This window comes from Scyliorhinus torazame, chromosome 11 (assembly GCF_047496885.1).
Source record: "Scyliorhinus torazame isolate Kashiwa2021f chromosome 11, sScyTor2.1, whole genome shotgun sequence".
NCBI classification, from domain to species: domain Eukaryota; kingdom Metazoa; phylum Chordata; class Chondrichthyes; order Carcharhiniformes; family Scyliorhinidae; genus Scyliorhinus; species Scyliorhinus torazame.
The window spans coordinates 110,998,268-111,014,751 of NC_092717.1; the positions used below are offsets into that span (position 1 = coordinate 110,998,268).

The 16,484-nt window shown below is 46.5% G+C and overlaps 1 protein-coding gene across 2 annotated transcripts in view; it reads right to left on the reverse strand.

The window, feature by feature from the left end:
* Window positions 1–16,484, reverse strand: part of prex2 (phosphatidylinositol-3,4,5-trisphosphate-dependent Rac exchange factor 2) — an 825,781-nt gene that overhangs the window by 572,382 nt on the left and 236,915 nt on the right. For both annotated transcript variants that reach the window (XM_072467618.1, XM_072467617.1), the window contains exon 9: window positions 417–566. In XM_072467618.1, the coding sequence (XP_072323719.1) occupies window positions 417–566 (150 nt within the window). The remainder of the gene's footprint in view (window positions 1–416; window positions 567–16,484) is intronic.

Genomic DNA, 16,484 nt, shown 5'->3' on the forward strand with positions numbered 1-16,484 from the left:
CCAGGAAATTCCCTGAAAAACCTGCCACAAATTAACTAAGAATTTTTTCCAGAGAATCGCGTCCATCAACTCTGTAATACAATTTGAAACTTAATAGGCTGCATTTGTGAAATCACAGTAATATTTCCCATTAAACCTAATGTGAACATATTTAAATCATAATATCCAAAGTCCTGAATACTGCATGTAGAAGAATCCAAGTTTGCATAAAATACCTTTAGTACAGGAAGCCCTTTTACATGTTGCGACTTTTATTGCAAACCGGCTTTCAGATCTATCCGCCGTTATGCCATAAATAAAATGGTAAAATTTTGAAACTGCAAGTCAAAATAAGGACAATATAACTTTGTTTTCCTTGATTAGTCCTGGCTGAGATAAGCAAAATGCATAAATAAATAAATAAATGTACATCTTACTCTTTCTTCGTTCTCGTTCCTTTAGAAAGGCCTCCAACCATTCCTGTTTGTCTTCTGATGTCTTTGCCATGCAGACAAACCATTTGTTTTTGGCAGTATTGTGTATTTTCCAACCATTGATCACAGTATGACCACTGCTGTGATAATCCGCTGGAAGAGAGTGCAATGCTAGTTATACACACCACAGAATTCTATTGTAAAACAACAACTTGCAGTTATATAGCTGCTCTAATGGAATAAAACTTCCCACCGTGTTTCACAGGGGCATTATTAAACACATTTAGACACTGAGCTACATCAGGTCAGATCACCAAACGCTTGATCAAAGAGGTAGGTTTCAAGGAGCATCTTAAAAGAAAGAGAGACTCAGAGGTTTAGGGAGGGGATTCTAGAGGTTAAGACTTAGGCAGCAGAAAGCATTGTTAAAACTATTTCTTCCAGAACAATATTTTTTTTCAAAATACAAAGGACAGTAAATTATCTGGACACTTCGAAAGTGATATGATTTTTTTTTTAAAGAGTCAAAAATTCACCTTTAGACTGGCAGCAAACATGCCTTTTCCAAGAAATCATCTGAGCAACATAGTACTTAAGCAGGGAAAGAATTGTGTGCTTGTATACACTGCAGTTACTTTAATTGATGGAGAAAAAACTGTTTAAAGGCAAAGATCAAGTGATTTACTGGAAGTCACCTGACAGAGATGAGCTTAAAGTTTTGAACTTGTTCTTTTTTTTAACTCAGTTGAGAATTAACTGGGAATGTGAAGAGCTGCCCACCTCGCCTTGCCTGAAACCATGCGATTGTCAGTATCCAGATAACAATTCTCAGTGGACTTGTTTATATTTTGAAATCCGAAAGGCTGAAACAAGGAGAAATGATCTGGCTCTATTCTCCTCCACAGAGAAGTTCCATTGTTGAGGACCTCCAGATGTCTGCTGGGACAAGCTTGCTCTCTTCATTCAAGGGAACTCCAAATCGTGGAGTGTCAAATCCCTGCAAAATGTATCCTTATTATAATGATATTTTCTTCAACTGCCCATCTATGCCAAGACCCTATTTGCGTGTGTGAGTGTACCTTGGGGCATTTAAAAGGGAAAAATAGTTACACTTGCAGATTACAAAGTGTGTTAATCAGTTCTTGTAACTTTTTTTAAAGTTTTGTTTTATTATGAACTAATCATTCTGAGTTTATTGAAAGAATCCTGGTTAAAATCTCTTATATACGGGGTCTAACAGTAGCAAAAGTAAATAATTGGCTGTTTTAGTAAGTGAATTAACATTACAATAATGTTATGACCTTTGGGGTAGTAAGGCTAGATCAACTGCTCCCATGCCCGGTTCTAACAGCATGAACACTAGTGCTGGAGGAATTTAAATCAGGAATCCACAAGAGGGCAGAATTGGATGAGAGCAGATACTGAAGGGCTATGGGGGAACATTACAGAGGTAGGGAGGGAAAGAGCCATGAAGGAATTTGAAAGTAAGGACAACAATTTCAAAATTGAGGCAATTTTTGATGGGGAGCCAAGCTAGGTCAGTGAACACAGGAGTAATAAGTGGCCACGACTTGGCGTGAGTTAGGACATGGGTAGCTTTCGATTACCTTAAGTTTGCGGAGTTCAATATATAGGGGGCTAGCCAGGAGCACACTGGAATAGGCATGTCTAGAGGTAACCAAGGCATGAATGAGTGTTTCAGCAGTGGATGAGCTGACGCAGGGATGAAGTTGGAAATGTTATAGTGGTGCTAATAGGCGGTCTTAGTCAGAGCCTGAAATACTGTAGCCATCTGGGATGGTCACGTCCCGATTACAAAATGGACACTTGCAAAGACTGCAGGGAAAATTGGACAATGCTAAGAAACAAGCAGGTGCAAGCTCCGTCTGTTGATTAGAACCTTAAACGCTCAGACAGGTCAGAAACTACCAAATGATTTACATACAAATGAGCCATCTCCGGGGACAAAAGGGAAACATTTAGATACACAATGTTAGGACAGACTCCCCGGCGCCAGAAGAAGCAAATTTAAAGCAGACTGACAGTCACCAGGACACGCCCAGCGATCAGGGAACCACCCCTCTATTGGAGGAAAATCGATACCGATTATTGGGAAAGACCCAATTAATTGAGGCCAAGTTCAAGGCCCGCCCAAAAGAGCGCAAAGTCCTTTGCAGTACAAGAGGTATCACCCAAGGGAGAATCTTTCTCCTTTGGCTTTGGCTCTCAGCGAAGAGAGAGACCAGCCTAGCAGCTACAGCAGACCAAGTAAGTTCCAAGTCAACACACGCTACGAGATAGACTCTCCTAGTTGCTACCCTGTAAACAGCTCAACCCAGCAGCCTCAGAACCGAGCAACGGCCATTGTTCCTCTGACTGAGTGGGCGCCCGAAGCTAAGTATAGGCCTTAGTAATAGTGATAGTTTAGTTTGTAGAATTTATGCATGAGTGGATTTGACTGTGTGTAAATAAATGAGCATTGCTTTTGAACTTACTAACTGGTTTATCGAGTCATTGATCAGTATTAGGTTCTGAACCTTGTGTCGGTGTCGAAAGATACCTGGCAACCCTTGAGCAAATGTGATTAAATAGAGCCAAATTAAGAACCAACCAAAAGTTAGCAACATTTATAACATCCGATGAAGAGCAGGTAGAAATGAACCCAGTTAAGGCACACCAGAACCCCGCATGGGTAAATGAGGGCAGGAACAGCCAACCCCAGCCCAAAGCTCAGGAATGTTATAATTGTGGACAGCTAGGACACTTTGCACGAGAGTGCAACGCGCCCCAGAAGCAGCAGAGAAACCAACAGACAGGCACCCTAAACAAGAATAGGGCAAAGCCGATCCATAGCGTTAGCGCCCGTTCAGAGAGTACAGACATGAACGGCACCGACTGACGGTGTTCGGGCTCCCCAACTTGGATCTGCGGCACCCTTTGGGACAAGTCCGGTAGACCGGTAGTAGCAGGCAAAGTTCGGGGACAACCCGTGGAATTTCTTTGGGACACAGGAGGGTCCCGCACCACACTCAATTCCTGCACGATGTTCCAGCGAGACACGTGGCCCACAACAGACACCATCACACTCCGCGGTTTTACAGGCCATTTACAACAGGGACACATCACAGCCCCTATAGCAATAGATAGGGAACATCGCAACCAAGCACCCCGTAGTTTTAGTTGATCTGCCCCAGACAGCAGAACATATCCTTGGGATCGATTTCATGAGCTCCCATAACCTTTCTTTTGACCCAGTGAACAAGTGTGTATGGAAAATGGCAAAGGCAGCACGAGCCCCCGCTCACAGTAGGAGAATATGTAAACAGGATTAGCTCAGTAGGAGACTTCTGGTTCGACCCTCGAGCCATTAGTGCAGACAAACAGGTTAGGGCAGTCCTGCAGGAACATAAAGCAGCATTTGCACAGCACAAGCACAACTGTGGCAGTTTGACCGGCTTTGTGAACATTACAGGTCCCGCCCCTAAACCCCAGAAGCAGTACGGATTTCCCCAGGAAGCAGAGGGAGAAATCTCCAAAGTAATAGAGAGTTTGTTGGATCAAGGCATACTCGGATCAGTAGCCTTCACAAACAACGCACCAATTTGGCCCGTCAGGAAACCGGATGGATCATGGCGACTGACCATTGATTACCGGGAACTGAACAAAGTAACCCCAGCAGCAGTCCCCACCGTAGCCACGAGTCCCGAGACCATGCTCAAACAGGGACTACAGTCAAAATTTCTTTCGGTTTTGGACATTAGTAACTGCTTTTGGTCCATTCCATTGGCTAAAGCGTGCCAGTACAAATTAGCCTTTACATTCCAAGGGCAACAATACACGTGGACGTGCCTTCCACAAGGCTTCCACAACTCCCCCTCCATTTTCCACCGCTGGCAAATGGATTAGCAAAATTTTCCTGCCCCGATTGTCTGGTCCAGTATGTAGACGTCTTGTTACTACGGACAGACACAAAGGGAGAGCACATTTTGCTTCTCGCCGAACTCCTAGCACTCCTAAAGGAAATTGGTTGTGAAGTCAACCCCAAGAAGGCCCAGATTCTGAAAGAAAAAGTGATTTACTTGGGAACAGTGATCACTCATGGTAAATGCGAGATCGAGCACAAGAGAATTGACTCGATCGTCAAATTGCCCCTTCCCCACAGTGTCTCAGCCCTCCGGTCATTTTTAGGACTAGTTGGTTACTGCTGAAACCATATTGACGGTTTCGCCACTAAAGCAGCGCCCCTTTCCAAACTTCTCAAGAAGCAGGCACCTTGGGAATGGCTTCCACAGCATACAGATGCCGTGGACGCTTTAAAAAGAGCACTCAGCACAGCCCCCGCACTACATGTCCGAGATCCACGTTCCCCGTGCGCTATAGAGGTAGCAAGCACCGACCGAACCCTTTCGGCCGTGCTCCTCCAGGAACGCCATGACCAGTTACGGCCCGTAGCATACGCCTCACGCATGTTAGACCACGTAGAGCAAAGATTTTCTGCCTGTGAAAGGCACCTGTTCGCAGTTTTTTGGACAGTGCAATACTTCGCCTACATTACAGGACTCAACCCCATCACCATCCTCACAGAACACACACCGACACAGTTATTGTTAGACGGCCGACTTAAAGATGGCACAGTCAGCCAAATCCACGCAGACCGTTGGACCCTTCTTTTACAGGGACGGGTCATCACGGTAAAGAGAACCAAAACCCACACATTCCTTGCTGATAATCTGCAGTATCCAGGCACCCCTCACGAATGTGAGATCATCACCACCAAACACAACACAGGCCCATTGATTCCCAAAACACCCCCCAGGAAAACAGGTAGTAGTACACCCCAGAGACCCCAGCCCACAGATACATGCGCACCCCTGAAGATATATGTGGATGGCTCATCCACACTGTTAAACGGAAAGAGAATTACCGGTTGCGGATATATGTGTAGAGGACGCGCAGGGACGCGCCCCAGATGAAATTTCCTTGAAGTTGCCAGGACACTTAGGCTCGCAGGCAGCAGAACTGGCAGCGATTGCATATATTGTAGACCACCCAGACTCGTTCCCGACCCCAGCAGACATCTATTCGGACAGCTTGTATGTCTGCAATAGTTTGACAGAGTTCCTACCACTCTGGGAAACAAGAGGATTTGTTTCCGCGGACGGTAAACCCCTACCCTCAGCCCCATTACTCCGCCATATCTTAGAGACAGCAAAGGATAGAAAATACGGCATAATTAAGGTTCGCAGTCATCACCGTTCTTCCACCCCTGGTAACGTTAAAGCAGACGCCCTAGCGAAGGCAGGCTCCAGGCATGGTTATTTCTGGAACCCCGCCGAAAGCACCCCAGTACACACAGTTCAGGTCTCACAGACCAACTTTCAGGATTTAGCGAAGGCCCAGAAAGAGGACGAGAAACTCAGGGAAGTTTTAAAGGGTACCTTCCCAGCCCCGTACAACAAGTTTAGAAACGCAATCACCACACACGACGGTGTGATTTTAAAGGATGGCATTTATATAGTTCCCAGCCAGGACAGGAACCAAATCATTTGTCAATTCCATGACAATCATGGACACCAAGGAATTGAACCCACCCTAGCCCACCTCACACCACTTTGCTGGTGGCCTCATTTAAAAATCGATGTCACACACTACATAGAGAATTGTTTAATCTGTGCACAGAACAATCCGGACAGATATGCGAAAAAGGCTCAACTTAGCCTTACCCGCCCCGTTAATGGACCCTGGACAAATCTCCAGATAGATTTTATAGGACCCCTACCCCCCTGCAGAAATGGTTACAAGAATGTGTTGGTGGTCATAGACACCTTCACAAAATGGGTGGAAGCATTTCCATCACGAACTAATACGGCCAAGACAACGGCTAAAATATTAACACACCACATCTTTACAAGATGGGGCCTCCCACGCGTATAGAGTCCGACCAAGGCTCCCATTTCACCGGACGTGTAATGAAAAACGCCCTCACGATTTTCAGCATTAGACAAAAGTTCCTTATCGCATACCACCCCCAGTCAAGTGGTATTGTAGAACGAATGAATAGGACATTGAAAGCCACCTCAGGAAAATGGTACAGCAAAATAATAGCACCTGGGATTCAGTACTCCCATTTGCTTTGATGTTTTTAAGAAACACAGTATCTACATCCACAGGATACAACCCCCACACCCTGATGACCGGACGCCCCATGAAAGGCACTGAGTATTTACTAGGACTGGATTTGGCCAGCCCCGCAGTTACAGCCCTCACGCATGAAAATGCGGTTACACAACTAGTACAGAACATAAAGGCAGCCCAACTCGCCGCAGCAGTGAGGCGTGGAACCAGGAAGAAACAGAGCAAGGCCTGTTTCGACAAAACAGTACACGCCACGGAGTTTACAGTAGGGCAACAAGTTATGCTTTCCCTTTACAACCCCAGTTCATTCTTTACCCCCATATTTTCCGGACCGTACTCCATTTTGGACAAAGTCAGCCCCTCAGTATACAAAATAACCTCTCCCAATGGTAAGTCTGCGTGGTTTCATATAAACCAGCTCAAGGCTTCTGGCTCACAGAATAACCACACACACCACATCCTGCTTGCAGCAGCAGACGATCACGCCCCGCCCACAGGTGACGTATTCCTACCCTCCCCCAATCACTCCAGCCTGCCCTTAGACACGACTTCAACTCCACCCCCAGAGGCATGACTCCGCCTCTCCCTTCCCTCAACCGACAGCAACAGTGACAGCGATCAAGATGACGATGGCCACAGCACACCATGTTACGCCTACACCCCTGCACCAGGCCCCACTCCCAGTGAATCTGAGCATGATTCTACCGACCCATTTGAGAACACTTATATCAAAGCCCCTGACCCAGACCCACCTCCCGATGATTACGGATTGAAGCATAGTAGTTCCAACCTCGACACACGATCTGGCACCGAGACAATTCGTTCAGGCTCATCCGGAATGATGAGATGGACCCCAATTCGCTTCAAGCAGCTTTAGCACGGTTACTATAGACAAGTGTTTGGCAGCCGGGAGAAGATGATGACTTAGAGTCTGACTCCCACCAAACCAATCCCTTTGCGACCCTGTTCGCTATTGAGCAGTGAGGTGTCCAGATGATGGAGAAAAAAGGAACCGATGGAGAGATACGGTGTCCTTTCTGATGGAACCTGCACCATGTTTGTTGAATGTTTGTTCGTTAGTGTTAACGTTAAGTGTCGTGTGTAAACTCGGAAAGTTTTTTCACGGTCCCACGTCACCACCCCCTTTAACGGCCAATGGCTGTTAGAGGAACTAGTTTGTCCCCAGAAATTTGTTAAGGGCGGCACGGTAGCACAGTGGTTAGCATTGTCGCTTCACAGCTCCAGGGTCCCAGGTTCGATTCCCGGCTTGGGTCACTGTCTGTGCGGAGACTGCACGTTCTCCCTGTGTCTGTGTGGGTTTTCTCCGGGAGCTCCGGTTTCCTCCCACAGTCCAAAGACGTGCAGGTTAGGTGGATTGGCCATGCTAAATAGCCATTAGTGTCCAAAGGGGTTGGGTAGGGTTGCTGGGTTACGGGTATGGGGTGGAGTTCTGGACTTAAATGGGGATGCTCTTTCCAAGGGCTGGTGCATGCTCAATGGGCTGAATGGCCTCCTTCTGCACTGTAAATTCTATGTAATCTATGTAATGGAACAAGTTTGTCCCAGACAATAGTTCAGAGGAATTAGTTTGTCCCCAGAAAGAAGCTAAGACAAAGCAGACTGACAGTCATGAGGACACACCCAGCGATCAGGGAACCACCCCTCTATTGGAGGAAAATCGATACCGATTATTGGGAAAGATCCAATTAGTTGAGGCCAAGTTCAAGACCTGCCCAAAAGAGTGCGAAGCCCTTTGCAGTATAAGAGGTATCACCCAAGGGAGAATCTTTCTCCTTTGGCTTTGGCTCTCAGCGAAGAGAGAGACCAGCCTAGCAGCAACAGCAGACCAAGTAAGTTCCAAGTCAATGCACGCTACGAGCTAGACGCTCCTAGTTTCTACCCTGCAAACAGCTCAACCCAGCAGCCTCAGAACCGAGCAACGGCCATTGTTCCTCTGACTGAGTGGGCGCCCGAAGCTAAGTATAGGCCTTAGTAATAGTGATAGTTTAGTTTGTAGATTTTATGCATGAGTAGATTTGACTGTGTGTAAATAAATGAGCATTGCTTTTGAACTCACTAACTGGTGTATCGAGTCATTGATCAGTATTAGGTTCTGAACCTTGTGGCGGTGTTGAAAGATACTTGGCGACTCTTGAGCAAACGTGATTAAATAGAGCCAAATTAAGAGCCAACCAAAAGTTAGCAACAATACACGAAAGGAGCTATTTTTGAAAATACATTAAAGGAACAATTTTTGAAAATATAACAAACATTTTGAAAAAATGGAATTACATTTCACTTACTTGTGAGCATCTACAATGTATGGCATGATCTTGTGTGCAGCTGCGAGCGATGCTAAATCAATTGACTAACACTGAATGTAACCAATTTAAGAAAAAGGAATTGTGCTTGAATTGCACAATAGGATAAGAATAGATGCAAAACAATGGTAAAGATGAACACCTGCATCAATTGATCAAATCATCAATAGCATAGATTATTCTATCTGTTTCACATTAGATGATGTAATGCTGTTGAACAGCAAAATAAAAATGTAAAACTTAATTCATTTATCTATTTTCTCATTATTTGAGTTGGCTAACTCACGCTCCAGGCTGTCAAACTAATTGCACCATATTAAATTATTTCCAACACGATCTCTTGAATTACGTCATATGAATGACATCCTCAAAATATTCAACGAAATTGCTCCCACTATAACTTACCCTTCACTAATACACCTTGACTCTGTTTGATCAGTTCATATTTATCTACGTTTTCAGTACTTTGTCGCTGATGACAGATTCCAGTAATTTTTCCACAATTGACTTCAGACTGACTAGTGTATGGTTGACTGGATTCTCTCTGCCTACCTTCCTAAAACATGGGAGTGACATTTGCAACTTTCGAAACCAATTGGATCACCAAATTAACTGTATATTATAACTACAAAGTAGAACATTTACTGGCAAACAGGGGGTCCTCCATGCATTGGGGTCTCCCTTTGACTGCAAGTTTCATGAATACCTAACAATAGATCAGTGCAAGAAGATCGGAGACTGAAAATCTCCTGGGTGGCTCATCATCGCATAGTTGCCAGGATATTCCCACTCAGGATCTCTGATACTGACCCACTAATGTTCTCCTACCTCTGAAATGTCTCAAAATTTAACGTAATCATATTTTAATTGTTATTGGTAATGACTGGTGTAAATTTTGTGGTTAGCAGCAAAGGAAAGTCACTGACCTCAAAGAAAACTGCCGACAAACATTTATCGATCTACATAGCTGGAATTCCCCCTTTCGCCAGGGAGACTAAATTTAATTCTGAATGTATGGGAGGCCTTTATGTGCAGCAACAGCGATGTTAGCAAGAAATTAAATTCAAGTATTCACAAACAGTAAACCAGGAAGTTAAAAGCACTTAAAATCCTTCATGTTTAATCTAATTTTTCAGACAGCGGAAAAAATGTACCAATGTCACCCAGTCCGTGAGAAAAGCGACACGGGCTCAAATTGCAGAGAGACTTGAATAACATGATTTTCTCCGGCGTCATTGAGATTTGCAAATTTAACCCTCCTCCCTTGCCAGTGGAGTACTGTGAATCACGCCATAGAAGCATGGGAGGCTCATTTTACTACATTGGCATGTCATTGGCAAGCACTCATTCCAGACCTTCCCCCTCCCCTCGCAGAATATTCAGTGGACGCCAAAATGACGTCATGCCAATATCATTTACAACAGGTCTATAGAAAAGTGAACCTGGCGGCTCACCTCCAAGTGGGATGTCGGTGGTGAGTGCTCAGGCAGCCATGAATCTCCTGAGTTGTCACTGCTCAGGGTGCATTGGCGAGGGGGACAAGATCAAGTTCAACTCATGGCCAGGACTGGGGGTCAGTCTCTCAATCTCAGTGGGAGGGGTTGCTAGCTTCGATTCATTTTGGGGTACCTTGATTTAAGACAGTCTGGTGGCTGGCATGCAGGCATCACTTCCTCTTTCCGCCTTGCTGGGCTTATGAACAAATCACTGCTGAGGGAGTGCTCATTCTTAGGAGGAGTTGGAAAGTGAGTGGGAGGAGGTGAATACAGAGGATCAGCACTGGGGGCAACTGTGAGGTTTCTGGGTGTGGTCCCATGTGGTCCCATGAGAGGCGAGACTGTAAGAGCAGAGTGGGCGACTCAGGAATGGGTTGTATCCCAGCCTCATGAGGAATGAAGACCCTCTCAATTTGGGAAGCACAACTGAACAGTGAGTAGAACATCACACTCAGGCAGCATTGTAACGATCAAGGGGTTGAACTGTATGGAATTTCAATTTGACTTGTATGGGAAGTTTGTGTGTCAGGAATTAGAGTAGGTCTGTTAAATGGGAGAATGAGGGTAGCCTCTAGGTTGTACTTATAATGCTAATTGCCAACTTCACTGTAATTAACTGTGCCACATCTGCCACAAGAGGCAATCATTTGATTGATATGCTCCTCACCCTTTACTGACAAGTCAATTGTGCCAATGAAGTCTGAAGAGCTAAAGTTCACTGCCACTGATTTAAGTCCCAAAAACCTTGTCCCTCAGTTTGGTTAATTTAATTTATTTGGTTCAATTAAATTAGTTGAACCCAGGCATTCAACTGGTGTGGAGAGGTGAGGGGAAGGAGGTGGACCTGGGTCTGGCGAAACTCGCCATTAACAGGTCCAGGCAGCGGGCAATTGAGGGGTCATCCAGCCTGACTGTCTGCCCCTCTTCCATGGCTTCATTCATGGCAGGGTGACCCTGGAGAGGGAGATGCGGTGTCACACATACCATCAAGGCCTTCCTCAGGGACTGGGGTGTTTTATCGATCCCTTTAATCACATTTTAATTTGATGTTCTTAAGTTTCAGTTGATCTTTGTTTTTTTTGTTCGGGCAGTGCCCCTATCAGGAGCAGCCCCTTTTACAAAGAACAACAAAAAGTACAACACAGGAAGAGGCCCTTCGGCCCTCCAAGCCTGTGCCGATCATGATGCGCTAACTAAAAAGAAAACCTTCTGCCTTTACTCGTAAGTCTTAATTCAACGTTCGCTACGAGATGGGCGCTCCTAGCTACCAATCTGTACCAACTTCGAATCCCGCAGGCTCAGAACCCGAACGAAAGGCCATTTGTTCCCCAAGTTAAGTATAGACCTGTTAGTTGTAGAAGTAGCTTAAACGTAGAATTTGTGCATGAGTAGCAATTACTGTGTATAATAAATGTGCTTTGATTTAAATCTTACTAATTGGTGTACTGGGTTATTGATCATTACTCGGACTTGAACCTCGTGGCGGTATCATAAAGATACCTGGCAACTCAAGAGCAAAGGTAATAAAACAGAGCAATTGAACTAAGGCAAAGTTAGCAACAGGACAGTATCCCTTTAAGGGGTTGCCCCTTTTAATTTTCCCTCAGTTTATATAATTTAGTTTAATTGTGTTATACAAAATAGTTGAGAGTCGCAAGGAGCTGCTGCAAGTGGGGCTGAGGGCGGTTTTCCTTCCTGGGGTGCAAGATCTGGAAGATATCTCCTAAACCTGAAGTTTCCTACACAAAGGAGGAAAGCAATGAGCTCAGGAATCGTCTTTGTTTGCGCTTCATATTTTCTTTTAGAGAAGAGCAAAGAACAACTGCTAGAGAGAGAGACTGCTTTGGACTGCCTGCCTGTAGGCTGATAGATTAACTGTTTCACCTGGATTACAGGGGCCAGTACTGCCCTTGTTGCTTCTGTAGGAGCAATCTCTCTTTTGGGAGGTGCTGAGAGCCTAAGGCCGGCCGTGTACTCTGTCATGATCAAGTTGGCAAGGGTTCTGGATTCCAGGTGTGTCCATGGCAGATGAACCCCCTCCCGGAGGAGCTCAGGCCTTTCAGCTGGAGCAGGACCAGTCTCCTCTACTTGGGAGTCCATCTTTGCCCGGCTGAGGAATCCTGGCCGGCAAATTGGCAGGAGTTGGTGGCCAAGGTCATCATTTCCCTGAAACGCTAGACAGGACTGCTTGGAATGCTGTTTTACAGGAGTGGAGTTCTGGTCATAAACCAGCATCCATGTTGTGGTACCGGCTGGTCACTTTAACTCTTCCCCCTGATTTTATTACAAACATCCAGAGAATGTTCATTTAGTTCCTCTGGGACCAAAGATTGCACAGGGTTGCTGTTGAGGTTCTGAGTCTCTCGCTTAAGGGTGGTCAGGTGCTTCCAAGTGCCGACCTTCCACCTTCAGACCCTGCAGCGATACCTCTATGTCAAGTCACCTCCAAGATGGTGTACCCTGGTGACGTATTTCTTCCGCCAGATGCACGGCCGGAACTATGACGTCCAACTCCTGTTCGTAGACCTGACAGGTCTCCTTGCAGGTGTTGCCCGTCATTTACCAGGACCTACTCAGGCCTTGCACATAGCTCTTTTCTGTCTGGAAGAGCGGCTGTCGCTAGGGAGCCGCTGCTCAGGAATCCACACCTCCACCAATATCATTCCGGTGGCTGGCTTAGGAACAGGCGATGGCTGCTGGGGTGACCAGGATCAGGGGGGTGGTGGTGGAGTGGGCAGGATGACACCCTACGAGTTGGCACATCGCGTGACAGTATCTATCTGGCTCGCGGCCAATGCCATCTGTGACCTCAAAACGGTCATGCTCGGGCCCGATGGCACTCGTGGTCTTGAGGCAGCGTAGATGTGCGGTTAACTCCTGTCTGAGCATACCCCTGCTCAGATGGAATTTCACACTGGCCCCAAGGCCCCAAATCCCCCCTCGAGATTCGGGGCCCCCCATCTGAGTCGCCTTGTGGAAATGCCCTCCGTGTCCTTTCGGATTGCACGGAGGGGTTTCCTGTCTGGGCTGCTGCTGCACGCTCTTCACTTCCTTGCCTGCTGTCCAGATATGCCTTGGTACGCCTTGTTGCCATTCGATAGCCCCCTGTGGAGGTCCCTCTCTGGATGAGTCAACCCCCTTAATATCGGGGATCTAGGGTGGAGGGTGTTGCATGCAGCAGTCCAAACACCGCAGGATGCATCGGTTCACGGACTTCCAAGATGCCTGTACATTTTGTGGTCTTGAGGAGTCCGTGGTTGCGTTAGACTGCACTCTCTTTTCAGTTATTTAAAAAACCTTTTGTTGCAGTTTTGTTTGCAATTCAGTCCCATGCTTCTGATCGATGGGTGCCCGGTGAGGAGGGGGAGGGAAGGAGGTGGACCTCCTCGTGAACCTGCTCCTGTGCCTGCCCAAACTCGCCATCAACAGGTCCAGGCAGTGGGATCAGCTTTGGGTGGGTGACGGGATGCACTAAGAGACTAGAGATGGCAAACTTACCCGAGCCGCGCAATGGTGGTCATTCATCTTCTTCCTGCACTGCTGGCCCATCCTCTTCCGGAGTGCACAGGCACTCACCAATGCAGCTGTAACCTCACAGACAGGGATGGGCACCTTGCTGGTGGGCCGCTTCCTGGAGTGTGGGTGCAGGACATCATCCAGAAGTCTAGTTAGGACTCCCTACAAGAAACGCGGCACTGGCATCCATCACCTCGAATGGATCTAGAATGAGTGCTGGAGAGACATTTAAATGGAAGGCCCCAGTGATTAAGTTTCTCTGGGACACGCGAAACAGCAGGAGGCCACCAAGAGTGCAGTATGATTCACATGGGAAAAAATACTTTTCTTTAAAAGGCCCAAAATTCCATGAGAAATGCCATTGGTTCACAATGTTCTTCTTGCCAGAATTGACATTTTGCCATTTTTTGCTACGATTCCACGCTATGTTTTAAATATATGTGGAATGTTTAATAATTGTCGAGAAATTTGATATTTTGCAATAGTAAAATAAAATTTCAAGGCCAGTTAGGGTGTTCCAACAATTAATGTGAAATTAATATGCTATTCAAACCCCAGTTCCACCTCATTAAACAAGGTGCAAGTTTTCCAAGTTTTTACATCAAGATTAACAGCGTTAGAGTGGAAATTCCCATTAATTCATCACGTAGCCTGTGGAAATCTCTAAAGTGCAGCATATGGAGAAGCAGATACTCACTTACTGCAACCTCGCTGAGCTACTCGGCACATATTTCAATGCCTGAAGTTGCTGGCAGTGTCTTTCTAAACATATTCTATTCCAAACACAATCAATAATACAAACAATCGAAAAATAAATATCACCAAGTTTAAAATAGTTTGTCATCTTCCCCCTTTTCTCCCCTAAATTACCCCAACACCCCCTCCTCATCAGACCCCGCTGCCCCCCATGCTCCCCCTCCCCACCCACTGGTGACAGACAGATCCTCAAATAGAGACACAAAGAGCCTCCATCTTACATACAAACCCTCTTCCGACCCTCTGAAAGCAAACTTAATCTTCTCCTGTTGGGTGAAATTCCACCAAATCACCCAACCGCGCCGATACCTTCGGTGGCACAGCCAACCTCCAACCCAGTAAGATTCACCGGCGGGCAATCAGAGTGGTGAAGGCCACTACATCGCCCCTTCCTCTCTAGCAGCTCCGGCAGCTCTGAAACACCGAAAATTGCCACCAAAGGACATGGTGCCATCCTCACCCCCACAATCTCTGACAGGCTCTCGAAAACCAATGCCCAGAATCCTCCCACTTCGAGCACAACCAAAACATGTCAACATGATTCGTAGGTCCCCTTCCGCACCTCTCGCATTTGTCCCCAACCCCAAGGAAGAACCCACTCATATGAGCCCAAGTCATATGCGCATTGTGCACCACCTTAAACTATGTAAGGCCCATCCCGGCACAGGATGATGTCGAATTTACCCGGTGCATAATTTCACTCCAGGCACCATCCACCCACCACCCCGCGCTAGCTCTATCCCCAGCTTCTCCTCCTATTTCCGTCTTATCTTCTCTGTTTCCAACAACCACCCATAAATATCCGCAATACTCCCTTCCCCAGCTCATCCTGAGTTAGCAATTTCTCCACGTCCATTGATATAATAACTTGCGGTGCTTTACCGCTTGAATACCACATTCAACAGCCTCCTGATGTTCCTGACAACTGCCGCTCCTGAACAAAACCTATGTGATCCTTAGAGATCACCTCTGGCACACACCCCTCCAATCGCCTCGCCAACACCTTAGCCAGCAACTTCACTCCATATTCAGCAGAGAGATGGGCCTATAAGACCCACACTCTGTTGTGGCCTTATCTTTTCTTCCGCGCCAGCGAGTCATCTATACATCCTCAGGAGATGGAGCACATATTCCTCCAAAAATCATATATATCATTTTTTTTAATTATTAAGAGGCAATTTAGCCAATCCACCTACCCTGCACATGTTTGGGTTGGGGGGAGGTGAGACCCAGGCAGACACGGGGAGAATGAACAAACTCCATATGGACAGTGACCCGGGGCCAGGATTGAACCCCGGTCCTCGGCGCCAATGCCCCCTACTCCTTCGCCAGACCTGGGGCCTGACCCGTCCGTCCTTGGGTCTAACACACAATTGAAATCGCCCCCCATTATCAACTGATGCGAATCCAAGTCCGGAATGGATACTAATATCTTCTTAACAAAGTCTGCATGTCCCAATTGGACTCATACACATTTAATAAAACAAGCGGCACCCCGCCCACTATCACAAAACTCCCTCATGGGTCCTTCACCTCTCTGGCCACCACAAATACCACCCTCTTACTCAACAGGATCGCAACCCTCCTTGACTTGGAGTCAAACCGAAAATGGAACACCTGCCCCACCCATCCCTTTCTTAGCCATGTTTGGTCCTGCACCCGCAGGTTTGTCTTCTGAAGGAACAACACATCTGCCTTCAAACTTTTTAAGTGGGCAAACACCGGAGACCGTTTAACCGGACCGTTCAGCCCCTGAACATTCCTTCCTATCCTCACCGGGAGTTTCTGCCCCCCCCCCCCCCCTCCCTTATTAAGGTCCGCCATCCCATCTAACTCAAATCTCTCCC